Source organism: Panthera onca, chromosome B2 (assembly GCF_046562875.1).
Source record: "Panthera onca isolate mPanOnc1 chromosome B2, mPanOnc1 haplotype 2, whole genome shotgun sequence".
Classification (NCBI taxonomy): domain Eukaryota; kingdom Metazoa; phylum Chordata; class Mammalia; order Carnivora; family Felidae; genus Panthera; species Panthera onca.
In genome coordinates, this window is record NC_138343.1 from 36,543,260 (window position 1) to 36,557,456 (window position 14,197).

At 41.3% G+C, this 14,197-nt stretch overlaps 1 protein-coding gene across 2 annotated transcripts in view; it reads right to left on the reverse strand.

Annotated features, from left to right (window-relative positions):
* The window catches only part of BTBD9 (BTB domain containing 9), a 413,565-nt gene that overhangs the window by 76,705 nt on the left and 322,663 nt on the right, over positions 1 to 14,197 (reverse strand). For both annotated transcript variants that reach the window (XM_060615395.3, XM_060615396.3), the window contains exon 9: positions 4,705 to 4,812. In XM_060615395.3, the coding sequence (XP_060471378.1) occupies positions 4,705 to 4,812 (108 nt within the window). The remainder of the gene's footprint in view (positions 1 to 4,704; positions 4,813 to 14,197) is intronic.

Consider the following 14,197-nt stretch of genomic DNA (forward strand, 5'->3'; position numbering starts at 1 on the left):
TATAAAAATATTATTTATAGTTGAGACGTTATGAAAACTAAAAAAAAAAAGTCAAAAGTACTTCTGAGCACAAGATGGGAAGATAAAATTTTACTTTTCACTTCTATCTTCCTGTATTGTTTAAATTAATCTTTCATGCATGTTTTACATTTATAATAAAAAAAACTGCTATTAGTGCCTTACTGTATCAAAACAGATGTAGGGCTCAACAATTTAGAAGACAGTAGAGAAAAGGAATCAAAGACTGAAGGTGACGTCTTTGGAATAAAGCTAAAAGGTACAGAATTATATTATGTGAAAAAAGAGGGGTAAAAAGTAATTTCAGAAAATCATTTGCAAAAACATGGATAAACCTTGAGGGTATTATGCTAAATGAAAAAGGTCACACAGAGAAAGACAATACTGTATGATCTTACTTAAACGAGTAATCTTAAAAACAAAAACCGAATTTATGGAAACAAAGAACAGATTGGTGGTTGCCAGAGGGGTGTGTGTGTGGGGGGGAATGGGTGAAGGGGATCAAAAAGCACAAACCTCCAGTTACAAGATAAGTAAGTTCTGGGGATGTAATGTACAGCATGGTGACTACAGCAAACGAAACTATTGCATATTTGAAAGTTGGTAAGAGATCTTAATAGTTCTCATCACAAGAAAAAAAACCTGTAACTATGTGATATGTGAGATGGTAGTTGTGTCAAGTAAACTTATTGTGGTGATCACTTTGCTATATATCTCATTGCATTGAATACCATACACTTACACAATGTTATATATCAATTATTTCCGAAAAAGCTGGAAAACACCCAAAATCTGCCTATTCAAAAACATGGCTACCTGTGATGGTAAATAAACCTTTATCCTAAAAGTAAAGCAAGCAAAGCTGCAGCTATAGCCGAAAGGACTCAGGGTAGCAATAAAGGAAAATGTCCTGTTCTAGGAGCATAGGGTCTTAAGGGAAGACATTTGGAGAATCTCATTCTCCAGGTCTGTCCAAAGTCTGTCATTTAATTTCCTGACATGGGTAGAGTGCTATCAAGAGGCAGGGCTGTGATCTCTAAAGATCCTATAGAATTTCATTCATAACATGACTCACATACTTTATTTCAATAAAAAGCAGGCTATAATTTTTGAAGCTAGTAGAATCTTCTCAAGGACTGCTCTAGAGTATATTAGTTAAAAAGGGAAGGCTTTCCTGTTTTATCATCTGCATATCTTCTATTATATTTTTTAATACCTAACTAAAAAATGAAAGGCACAACAGATCTGGGTTATACCTATAAACATAAAATCATAACCTTTGGTTCCACTGATTCTTAGGGGGTTAACAGGCACTTGCCTTCTTACTCTTAAAATATATTATTTATTTATTAATCTCTAAAACACCTATTGCTGTAGCATATATGTGCTAACATGGAAGGTTAAAAACATAAATTATTTAAATCCACCAACTAATGGACATAAAATATAAAAAAAAAGGGGGGGGGGGAAGATGTCAATGACTTAATACAAAGCTAATGGGAAGGACTTAATGAGTGAATGCCTTTTTGAATCAAGCAAAAACCCATTTGAATAAATATAAAACCATTATAATATGTATCTGTGTCAGCAGTTAGTCAACCAGTTCTTGTCAAAAACTCATACTGTATAACACCTTCAGTAGGGGGACATAAAGAGATGAGGAATCTAATTTATAACACATAAAATGACAGACAAGATGGGTGATGGTAACCAGTGAGATGTGTAAAAGATGGGGAAGCAGAGGGTCTGGCCTGTGAGCTGTATACTCAATGAGCAATGGCTCTGAAAAGATAAATGGGCAGTTGTTCATGGGCCTTGAAGGCCTTCCTATTGTATGGAAAGGGTTCTGGGAGCTTGGAAATAAGGTAATCACTTCATTTCCCTGTTTCCATCATCTAGCTTGGTTTAACCCTCTTTAGTAATGCTTTGAGGTACAATGGAAAGAGCCCTTCATTTTCTCTTTTAGAAAGAGAGGACAATATCCCACAAGGTGTTTTATATTCAGGAAAAAATGAGACAAAATACAGGAAAGTGATGGAATACTAGTTACTGAATAATTGCTAGTTTTCTCATCCAATAGCAGAGATGGCCACAAGATGTGTGCTCCACTGAGAAGTGGCTGCCCAGCAGAGCCATGCTTCCCAGCCCGACCAGCATCCAATGTGGTAACTGACTACTTCTCCCCAGTGGAATATAAGTGGAAGGGATGGTCACTACACCTAGGCCAAGGCCGTTCAGAAGAGCCAGGTATACCTTCTTTCTGTTCTTTCCCCATTTGCCAACCAGATGCAGATGCTGCTGCTGAGGCCCTAGGAGAGGGCAGAGCCACAAGAAGGAAGATGCCTGGGTTCTTCAGTCAAGTGTGGAGAAGAGCCACCTGACAACCACAAACACCCCTACTGACTGTTGCATGATTGAGAAATAGCTACTGTGTTAAGGCATTGGAATGTTGAAGCCACTTTTTGTCACAGCAGCAAGTGTTACCTTAACCAATGCAAACATTAAACATGCTCTAAGATAAGTACTATAATAATGACAGTAAGTGTGTCAGACATTGCATCAAACAAGCCGTTATTGATGCTATTATGAAATCCTGGCCAAGTAAGTACATGAAAAGACGTTCAACATCATTAGCCACGAGGAAAATGCAAATTTAAACCACCACTTCACTCTCACTAGGATACCATGAACGAGAAGATAGACAGTGACAAGTACTGGCAAGAATGTGAAGAAATTGGAACCTTCCTGTATTGCTTGTGGGAATGTAAGACGGTGCAGCTGTTGTGGAAAAGTCTGGCAGTTCCTCAAAAACTTAAACACAGAGTTAGCATAAAACCCAGCAAGTCTACTGCTAGGAATAGATCCAAAAGGACTGAAAACGTATGTTCATACAAAATCTTGCACAGGAATGTCCCAGCAGAAATACTCATTTTAGCCAAAAAGTGCAAATAACTCAAATGTTCACCCACTGATGAATGGATAAACAAAATGTGACATATATATTTCCATATGATAGAATATTATTCAGTCAGTAAAAAGGAATGGAATGCTGACACGTGCTGCAACACAAAAAATAAGTTTGAAAAAAAATATGTACTAAGTGAAAACAGCTAGAGGAGATCACATACTATTTAATTCCACTTGTATGAAATGTTCAGAATGTGCAAATCCATAGAGACAGAAGGGAGCTTACTAGTGGTGAGGGGCTGTGGGAACTGGAAGGAGATGAAAAGACTGCTAATGGGTAGGAGGTGTCCTTTTGCGGGGGGATGAAAATGTTTGAAACATTAGATAGTAGGGATGACTGTACAACAGTGTGAATACACTAAAAATCACTAAATTGTGCATTTAAAAGGGTGAATTTTATGGTATGTGAATCATATTTCAATAATAAAAAAAAGAGAAATCGCAGCTATTTTCTTTACCTTGCCTCCCAGTGAATCTGGCTCTACACAAAAAGGCACTGAGCTCTTTTTAGGTAATGTTTGGGAAAAGGTATGATTCTAAGATGCTGGAAACATGCTAATCTTGATCTGAGTGAGTTATATGGGTATATACACATGTAAATAATCATTCTAGTCATGATCTCAGGCCAGTCAGAACCCACATAATCCTTCCTCCTAGCTTCCCCTACAACAACGTAAATGCAGAGGCTCAATGCCATATACATTAAATGACTAGAGACCTACATATCAAGCTTTCTTTGGTTTAGGTAACAGTGTAGCTAACACTGAGATGAGATAAATATTTAAAGCTAACCTTGAGAATCATATGTGGCTGGAAAATGGAGTCCCAGAATAACTACTAAAGTGTGTATCACATCAGCAAAATTCTCGAAGGAAGAAACAAGTTCTAAAGAGGTAGTGTGCAGTGACGGGGGCAGGGACACAAAAGAGGATTGCATATGGAAATCCTTCTTTTCCCTGCTCAGGTACATGCCATTTTCTTTTTTTAATTTTTACTTATTTTATTTATTTTAAAATTATTATTATTATTATTATTATTATTATTATTTTTAGAGGGAGAGCAAGAGAGTGTGAGATGGGGAGAGGGGGAAAGGAGGAGGGAGGGAGAGAGAGAGAGAGAGAGAGAGAAAGGGAGAGAGAGAGGGAGGGAGGGAGGGAGAGAGAGAGGGAGGGAGAGAGAGAGGGAGGGAGAGAGAGAGAGAGGGAGGGAGAGAGAGAGAGGGAGGGAGAGAGAGAGAGAGGGAGGGAGAGAGAGAGAGGGAGGGAGAGAGGGAGGGAGGGAGGGAGGGAGAGAGAGAGGGAGGGAGGGAGGGAGGGAGGGGGAGAGAGAGAGAGAGAGAGAGAGAGAGAGAGAGAGAGAGAGAGAGAGAGAGAATACGAAGCAGGCTCCACAGGGCTTGACCCCACGACTGACCCTGGGATCATGACCCAAGCCGAAATCAAGAGTTGGACGCTCAACCAACTGAGCCACCCAAGCGCCCCTACATGTCACTTTCAAGAGTCAAGTTCAAACCACAAAATAAGGAAAGTTTGTTTGAGCATATAAATTCTCACCGAAGTACTTAATAGTCAAAATTGAAATGAAGGATCATTAGGATGTTTTCAACCTCCAAATAAGAACGTAATTTGGTGATTCCACAAATCTTCATTAGAAACTTCTGAATTCATCAGATAAGACTCTTTTAACTTGTAATAAATTCTGAGAAATGATGTAACTTACTTGCAAGAGACTTTAGTTCTGTCGGCCACCATGGTCCATTGTTGCTGGTTGGTGGAAACCTCAACGTAGTAGCTATAGCTTCGATCATCACAGTCCCAAAGTAATAACCTGAACAAAGAAAAATACGTTAAGAATGCTGTGAATGTTCTCACTGGCTGTTTTCTGAGGCTGTGGGCATGAGTGAATCCATGTCTGCTGTACCCCTCCTCCCTGCCTCCTTTGCCCCACCACACTTCCAGGACTGGAAAAAGGAAGAGAATCCCAGCAAAAGTATGGTAGGAGGAGGTGGAGTCAGTCTGAAGAAGAAGCAGTGTCTTTTTAGGAGTTTATTTCACAAGTCACCCAATCTCAGGCAGCCTCTGTCAAAGTTCTTTGGTTGGCTTATCGGTGAGAAGATGGCCCCAAATCCTCCTTCCTGATTCATCTCCAGTTGACTGGGCTGACCAAAAGTGATATCCTTGAGACTCCTGTTCATGGGGATGCTTTCTAATTGGTAGTAACTAGTAAGTCCCAATGACCTTAACTATCATGTTTCAAATTCCTTCTCATTCTTAGCAGACTTTTTGCATAGCTGTAGTATAATGATCTGATTTGGAGATACAAGCAAACATATTCATTAGTAAAACTTTTTTATTATTTAGAGATTGATTATTTTGGCTCTGTTCTTCTTATCTCCTTTTGAGTCCAGATAAGAACCAAAGCATAGACTATGTAATTTAATTTACATGAAGCTCAAAAGAGACAAAATTCATCCATGGTGACAGGAATCAGAACAGTGATTACCTCTGGGAGAGGTAATGATTGGAAAGGGTATGAAGGAACCTTCCAGGATGCTGGAAATGTGAGGACTCTGACTGAGTGGTAGTTCATGGGTATACACACAGTAAATACTCATTCGTACTATATATAAAAGATTTGTGCACTGTATGTGTATTATTCCTCAATTTAAAACCTACAATAAGAAAAAAGGATCTAAGAATTGCAATACAGGATTAGACTTCGGTCCAGCATTTTGCTTCTGACAGTGCCACAGTGGTGAGGGACGAGAGACCACTGTTTTCTATGATTTCAGCTTCCAAAGTCCTTCCCATACAGGATATCTTACCGTTTTATATTTGGTCATGCACATTTGCTTCCTCCACCAGCTAGAACAGAAAGTGAGCTCCCTAAAGGCAGAGCCTATGTGTTCTTGATCTTTCTATACCCAATACTTGGCACAGTGTCTCAAAGAGCCTATACTCAATGAATGTTTATTTGTTATGACGATTATTATCATAATAGTCAACATACCTTTAATGTTCACACTGTGTACCAGTCCCTGTGTTAAGTGCTCTATATAATTTATCTTATTAAATCCTTCCAAAAATCCCCTTAGCAAGCATTATTCTTCTCATCAAATTATATATAATTATATATATATATATATATATATCATATATATTTAATTTATATATTCCATCTAAATACAAAATATTTAATTTGAGAGAGAGAGAGAGAGTGAGCGCAAGTGAGCCTGACATGGGGCTCAATCCCATGACCTTGGGATCATGACCTGAGCTGAAATCAAGAATTAGATGCTCAACCGACTGAGCCACCCAGGCACCCCTCTCATCAAATTATAGACGGTGAAAGTAAGGCTTAACACTGTTGGGTAACGTGTCTATACTCAGTTAGTGTTGGCAGATACAGGGGGTTCATCAAACCTGGTATCCTGGCCAAAGCCCATTTCTGTCATCCTTCTGCCAAGTGCTTCTTTACTCCCAGTTTATGGGCCTGGGTCCCAATTTACAACCTGCCACCTATGACTCTACAAAAGTAGTTCATATTATTTCTCCTTAATCTTGTGATTATAATCAATAAACACCCTTGCAAAGCTCAGTTTAGTGTCACCTACAATGCTATTATTGGGGATCAGAAATGCCACTGTGTTCCCCTTTCCCCTTACCCTTTGTTCCTTATTTTCAAGTGTAATTTTGTTTGCTATCAATGACTAAACCCACACTACCTAATATTTTGGAATTCATCTTTTAAGCAAAGCAGAAACAGAGTTTGCCTTAATCTATCTGAATATTCACCTTAATTCACCTGAGTATTTAATCTCTCAAAGTACTCTGAATGAATCAGACAGGATTCCACCCTATTGTTTTTAAGTGTCTAATAATTCTGCTCTTTACCAGTTTGCCTGGTAAGAAAGCGAATCATTTCCCTCATTAGTCATTTCCTTGTATATTATTCTAGTTTCTTAGCACTTTTATGCAGTTAGCTTGTTAATTTACATTCATGTTGAGTAACTTGTAAAAGTGTAATTTTTGTTTCTATGTTTGTCTAGCTCTTGTAAAGATTATAGAAAGACTGTTGATCTTTCTCTTTTTAAAAAATTCTACTCTGAACATATGGGTTCTGTTCATAGTGTATGTTTCATACATGTTCTGGGCTGAAATAACTTATAACTTTGCCAGAGTAGATTAAAAACAAGAAAAAAACCCCTTCAAATTAATTAATCATTCTCTTCACTTAACAGCCTTGGTAACAGGCTTTTTGGGAGACAATGTTGAGGTTATTTTCTCAAGGGGATTTTGGATCATTGATGCAGAGCCAGTTTTATGATAATCCCTATCCTTCTGGATAATCATGAGTTAGTGTTTCTACCAGTGTATCCAAATGAAAATAATCAAGCCTTTTGGGATAGAATGTAACTAGATTCCAAAATATTTCATGGAAAAATACTGGGATGTGGGAGATAGGATATGAAGAAGATAAAAAGGAAGACCAGTTATAAGTAAGCACCATAAATGCTCTGGTAGAAATTCTTGGGAGTAAAAGGATATTAAAAGAATTTTTAAGGTTGCACACATTTTGTCCCATAGTAGCTTTTCCTATAAGCCCTCCAACTTGTTCTGAGACAAATGTTTGTTTTAAAAGGAACATCACCTGTGATTCCAGGTGTAAACACATAGACATGGTGCAATTTTTCTTGTAACTTGTTTCTTTCGCTTAACGACGTATTATGAATACGTTTCTTTTGTATCTATCAAATACTCTTCCTCATCACACGTCCTGGCTTCACGGAATTTCACTGTATGGATGCCCCATAAATTATTTAATCGGCTTCTTATTAGTGGTCATTTAGGTAGGTGACAGTATTACACTGCTAGTAAAACTCTGTGATGAACGTCCTTACACTACATCTATGACTGTTGCCTGTGAAAGCTTCTGTGGGTGAAGCTGGAGCAGGGCACGTGAGGCCTCGACGCGATTACCAAACAGCTGCACGCTTCTCCCTTTCCCCTAAACAAAAGTCTGAACCAATTTATACTCATACTACCAGCAGTGCATAAGAGATGCCTGTTTCTGTGTGTCACTGCTGATAATCATGTATTATCTTTAAAAACACTGCCAATTCGATAGATGAAATCTCTGTCATTAATTTGCAGCCTTTCACTTATCATTGAACTTGAACATTTTACCCATTTTCTACTTATATTTATCCTTTTGTTAATGACTTACAAGATGCCCTCTATATTTGACGGATATTAATCTGCTGCCTATCATAGTTGGCATGCTGAAGATATTAATTTTTATTAGCTCACTCTATCGATCTTTACTTCAATAATTTCTCCTGGCCTAAATTCTTTTTTCTGAACAGCAGCCAAATGCACACACTGGTTGAGACATCTCCTTTCTATTCCTCTATTAAGAGTCCCTGAGGGCTGGAAATGGGGGGTCATGGTGACTCCTGAGTAGAGAAGGGACACTGATGGATCTCAGGTTATCAAGCCACTTACACTTTGGAATTTTTAAGATAGATTCTAATTCATGTGCCAGGATGCATATTTGCTTGGAATTTCGGCTTAGCCAGGCATGAAAATACCTTTGTTGATTCGACTGAAAAAAGCAAGCACAGTCTAAGGACACTACAGGAAAAATTGGCTCAATCTCTTTTTTTCCACAGAGAGGAATTTTGTTCTAAGAAGGCACAATTGAAAAACCCACCAACTCCCTCACTTCTTTCCTTGCCAGCAAAGTCTGTTCCCACATCTGTGCACCTGCAACAACACAGAGATACTTCTGATTTGTAATCTGCCAAGGAATGTTTGCCCGATGAGCTTGCCCAGGGCAGACACACCCCCTCTGACCTTAACTGAGAAGAGTTTCTTAAACATATCCCCCTACATCTACACACCTCCACCCAGACATCAGAAGCTATTTTCAAAAGGGGCTGAATAAAGGAAGCTGCTGGCCAAGATCTATTGGTGCAGATCAGGTCTGTACTCAGCTGTTGCCATGAACCCCTCTACCTAATGAGCACTGCATGAGATGCCTGGTGATATTAAACACTGTCTCCTCCATCTTCCCTCAGACTCATTGTGGAGTCTCCCTTAAAAGCAGTGAAGTGCTGGGCTTTTTGTAATTGATTAGCAGATGTGATTTTGCTTACATCTTCCATAAATGCCCTGGCTGGCTGCATACCATTGATTACCGGGGTTCGGTTTACAGCAACTAATTGCTCTCCTTGCTGGTGTTTTGATACAAAATTCAATAGTGAATATGTTTTCAAAACTCCTGTCTTTGCGGCTTGAGTTAGAAGTGACTTGAGGCAAACCCAGTGGACTGAGTTTTCCCTTCTTTAAAATAATTGCTCTCTCATCAGTCTGTGAAGAAAGTTTTCAAATTGTAGCATTCTAATTGGAGAGTCTGCATTATGCATGCGATGACAAACTATGTTGTGCTGAATGGCATTTTTTTCATCCCTTTCTTAAGGGATTAATTCTGTGCCAGATTCTGAACAGTGCTGAGGTTTAAACAGTGGAGATCAACAGCCTCTCCGCTGAACTGGTATCTTTTAGGTCAGAAGCAAGTGTCTGTTTGCCTGTTTCTAACTGTCCGCTGTTCGTGGGAGACTCCACTGGAAGGCCTGGGGTCACCTCTCCTGCTGCTGCCATGTTTCCTTGCTTGGGCAAAAGCAGGCAACTTGAGAGAAGAGAACTGCCAAGATATTAGTAACATAATTTATTATCAAACCCATTTCTAATCTCTTGGTCAAAATCAAAGAGAGTCTGACCTCACAGGTTTGGAGACCATTCTTTGTTAAAGATCTTGAGAAATTAAGTTCTTTAGAAATAATTTTCTTCTGTTCCACAAATACTTACTGAGTATTGACTAAGTGACATTAGGCAAGTCACTTAACTTACTTGTACTTCAGTTTCATCCCATGTGAAATTAAAGATCTAGATTCAACGGTTTCTAAGGGCTCTTCCAGTTCTAACATTTTATAATTTGCTGTGACAGCAGTAGAGGTGATGGGTTGTTTGTTTTTTAGTTTTAGTTTTTTCTTTGCATGTCTGTCCATTATACAGTAACCTCCCTCTTAGAGAACTGTTTCTGGCCTAGCCCTAAGGTGGACACAGGGGGTTCCTGAGCTTGGCTTGTGGACCTGAGTGCATGCTGGGAAGACACATGGCCCATGCTGTACCAACTGAATTTCGTTTCTCAAAAATTGAGAATTACGTAAGATTCTAGCTTAATTGGTCCTGTTCACTTAAAATAAGATGATTAAAATGCAGGCCTTCTGGGGTGACTTTCTTTCATCAGAGACACAAAGAAGCAAAGAAAGTTACCTGCAATGAGAAACAAAGAAGACAGATGATGTGGCCCAGGGAGGGTTATCTGGGCTCCCAGCAGGATTCTAGTATCTGACTATAGTCCCTATGAGGGTCACCAGAGTTTCTGCCCTGGTGTTCTATGAGAAATCTCCCCATCATTTTAATAAACTTGCCATATATGGCTTAAGCCATATTTATGTGGTTTCTTTAGCTTGGAACCAAAGAGCCTAAGATAAGCTCCTAGCAGAGAGTGCATGAGCCAGAAAAGCTACTCAACTTACAGCAGAGGTTCTCATGATGAGGATGATGTGATGGCTCTAGGACCAGAGAGATAGGAGGTGAAGGACAGGGATGGTGAGGAAGCTCACTTTGAATGGAGATCTTCATTCAAGTATGAAAGAAGATTCTTGATGGAAGCTGAGAGTGGCAGGGCTGCATTGGGGGTGGAAAGGCAACCTAAGCTTTGGAGCAAGTTCTGTGGGGTCTGCAGAGCTGAGGGAGGGGGCCTTGCAGAGACAGGACACTCAGTGTAGCTGATAACTCAGGACCACCAGTGACAAGGGGGATTCAGGGCAGGGTCAGGGAAGACAAGGGCCAGTTGGAGCAGTGGCCAGTTTGAAGCTGCTGAGGAGTTAACTGGGGCCAAAGGGGGCTGACTGACTTTCAGAATAGAGAGGGACTACAGGTCGTGAAGCAAAAGAACAGATGCAGCAGACATAGAGGCGAGGGAGAAGGGTATGGAGCTGTGGCCACAGAGGGAAACTTCAGTAAGCAATGGGAGCCCAGTTTTCACTCTCCTGAGTGAGGAGCCGGAAGACAAACATCATGACAGAGGCTCCACTCTAATCGCTGCTGCTGAGAGGCAGGGGGGAGCCGGCAACAGCTGCCAGAAGGAATTATACTGCTTCGGAGGAAGAGTATTTTCCTGGGGGAGAAACTGGAATTTTCCCACAGATGAGAGAGACCCTCACTGTGGGCTGTCACGGGGCTCAGTCACGCAGCTTCCTCTGCAGGTGAAGAACAAGGTCGAGCTGAGACGAGCTGCTGGAGGACCACGAGCCCAAAATGAGATTCTCAGCAGGAGACTGGAGCCAAGTAACAACGTTTGATGGAAAGTGCGGGAGGCAGAGCAGGTGGTTGCCCTGCAGATTCCAGACATGAGAACCCCCGAGGAGCGGCCACCACAGGGGTCCTACAGCCTTTCAGGGCGAAGGGGACACCCTCCTTCTTCTGACAGCAGGAGGAGGGAGACAGGCTGCTCGCCAGACGGAAGGGGATCTTGGGAGATGTGTTAGTCACAGGGCATCACAGAGCCTACGCACTGTCTGCAACCGCGGAATTGCCCATGTCTCGGACACAGAGGGCGGTTTCTCCAACAGAGGAAGAAATAATGGCACTGGCTAACAAGATTCTCTTGCAGCTGGTGAGGGAAAAGACAGGTGCAAGCGCTCGGTCGTCTGGCATATGCAGTTTCTGCATTTAGTCACTGAAGCCCCAGGATGAAAAAAAAGTGAGGAGATGGGGCAAAGCATACACTCGGGCTTCACCGTGCAGGCTGGTTTACTGAGAAGGGAGGGAATAAAAGAAGGGGCTTTCTCTCCTACAAATCCTACATTCCAGGTAAATTCTATGGCAGTAGAGAAATGCTGATGGAGAACATGCCCGCAGGATAAGGCTATATGGATAGCGGATGGGACAAAACTTTCCAGGAGTTTGAGACAGTACAAAACTCCTGACTTTTAACAGCTAATTGAGACTATCATTTCACTCCTTGGCGGGATTAAGGTTTTAATTTCAAGTTTTAGGTGATAACATACAAGGCAGCATGGCTGCCTCTGCAACGTTCAACAAACACCAAGGCTGGAACGAACAGTGATAGACTAATCATAATCCCACCTCACATTCACACAGACCTCACTGGCTTCAAAATGTTTTTGCATGCATTATCACATTTGGAAAAAACCCACAATTTACAATCAGCACATTTCCTGCTTTCAATGCAAATCTATTCTTCTAAGTTACTTGGTTAATTTTCTTACAGGGGCCAAACACTGCCCAAGCAATCTTTCACAGATTTCACTCAATCACTTGGCAAACCCTTTATTAATAAATAAGGTTTGGCCTAGACTTATGATCTAGATTCCATACGACACAGTCCAATTTGACGGAAATTCTTTCATTTTATGCTCTCAGTGTGGACATGTGAGAAAATCTTGTCCAGGCCAAACAGCCCTTAAGAAGAAAAGCAGTTTTCGTCTACTTTTCAAGGTGCCTCTTTCCAATACAGTCCCTTCCTGAAGCAGAACGTTGGCATCAAAACCATCGGGAGCCATTTCACATGGTCTTGTTATATTTTACAAGGTGAAGTCTCATTATGTTGTAGACCTTTTCGGCAGTGACACATTGAGCAGGGGTGCAGCTTTCACAGATCTTTCCCTGTGTTTAAATTTGGCATCATCAATGTCCCTCTCGGCAGCAAGGCCATCTTCCTTGATCCCAGCAGCTTCCTCATCATGACGCACACATAACATCAGTGACATGGGTGCAATTTGGCCCACCAACAGGGTTGGAAAAGGATGTGCAAGAGGTAGAAACAGAGAGGCCCCACCCAGACCACAGGGCTTGGCTCCCTGCATATCAAGTCCAGCTCACTTTTAAGGGGCATTTGCTAGGAAAGGCTGTTGTGATTTAAAAAGGCAAAAATTGGTTTCTTCCGTTAATGGCCGAGGACAGTATCCATTTGTGAGAGCGTTTCTGTTCCCTGTACCCAATTCTATGAAATTATTCGAAGGGTGAGAAGGTGCTGGCATGTTTAAGAGCTCAGAGCTCACTGATCTACCAGCTGTGTGTTAGGGATCTGATTCACCGGATTTTAACTCACTTTTATGACCCCTGTAAAATAAGATGGCCCCAGTGTGAGTCTTCATCCAACAGGTAGAGGAGTAAAGTGTCACCTGGCTCCAGGTTCCCTGTATAACACTATCCAAAGGCCCCTCCTTTAACTTTCAGACCAAGTCCAGCCAAGAGGAACCACCCTGACCATGCTTTGAGAGTGCAGGGATCATGCATGGCTAATGTCTTGGTATTCCCCATGGTCCCGGGCATGTCATAAGCTCTACTGAGTTGAAGTAAAGGAGCTATGGGGAACAGGACAGGAGAGGATGATGGAGAGAAGACAGGGAACTACAGATAAATCCCCTTTCTCACAAAACCCAGGTAGCTCCATCTTTTAATGCTCCATTAAATTACTTTTCAAGCTGAAACACCCCCCTAGTCAGTCCTCCACTCCCACTCCATTTGCAGGGTCTCACTTAAGAGATAATTTATGAAGGGGCACCTGGGTGGCTCAGTCAGTTAAGCGTCCGACTTCGGCTCAGGTCATGATCTCACAGCTCGTGAGTTCGAGCCCCGTGTCAGGCTCTGTGCTGACAGCTCAGAGCCTGGAGCCTGCTTCAGATTCTGTGTTTCCCTCTCTCTCTCTACCCCTACTCCACTCATGCTGTCTCTCTCTGCCTCAAAAATAAATAAACATTAAAAAAATTTTTTTTAAAAAGAGAAAATTTATGAAGTACATTAATGCTCACTGCTATTTCTTCTCTTGAGCTTTTTCTCCTGCCCCTCCTCTGACCACATGCTAGTATGTGTCCACATGCACACAGCCTACAAAGCTCCAAGAAGCAGAGCCAAAGAGAAATTTAATAAGCTCCACAGCTCCTTTCTATTCCCTTAGGTCAAGTTTTTACAGGAATCCGTGTCTGTGGGAGAACTCACAATTTAGCTACAGGTAGATCTTTGTATTACCTCAACCTGGTGATAAAGGGAGAGAATGGAGAGGCAAAACAAAGGTGGGGAAGGCTTGACTCTGAATATTACAGCGTTCCAGCAGGGCT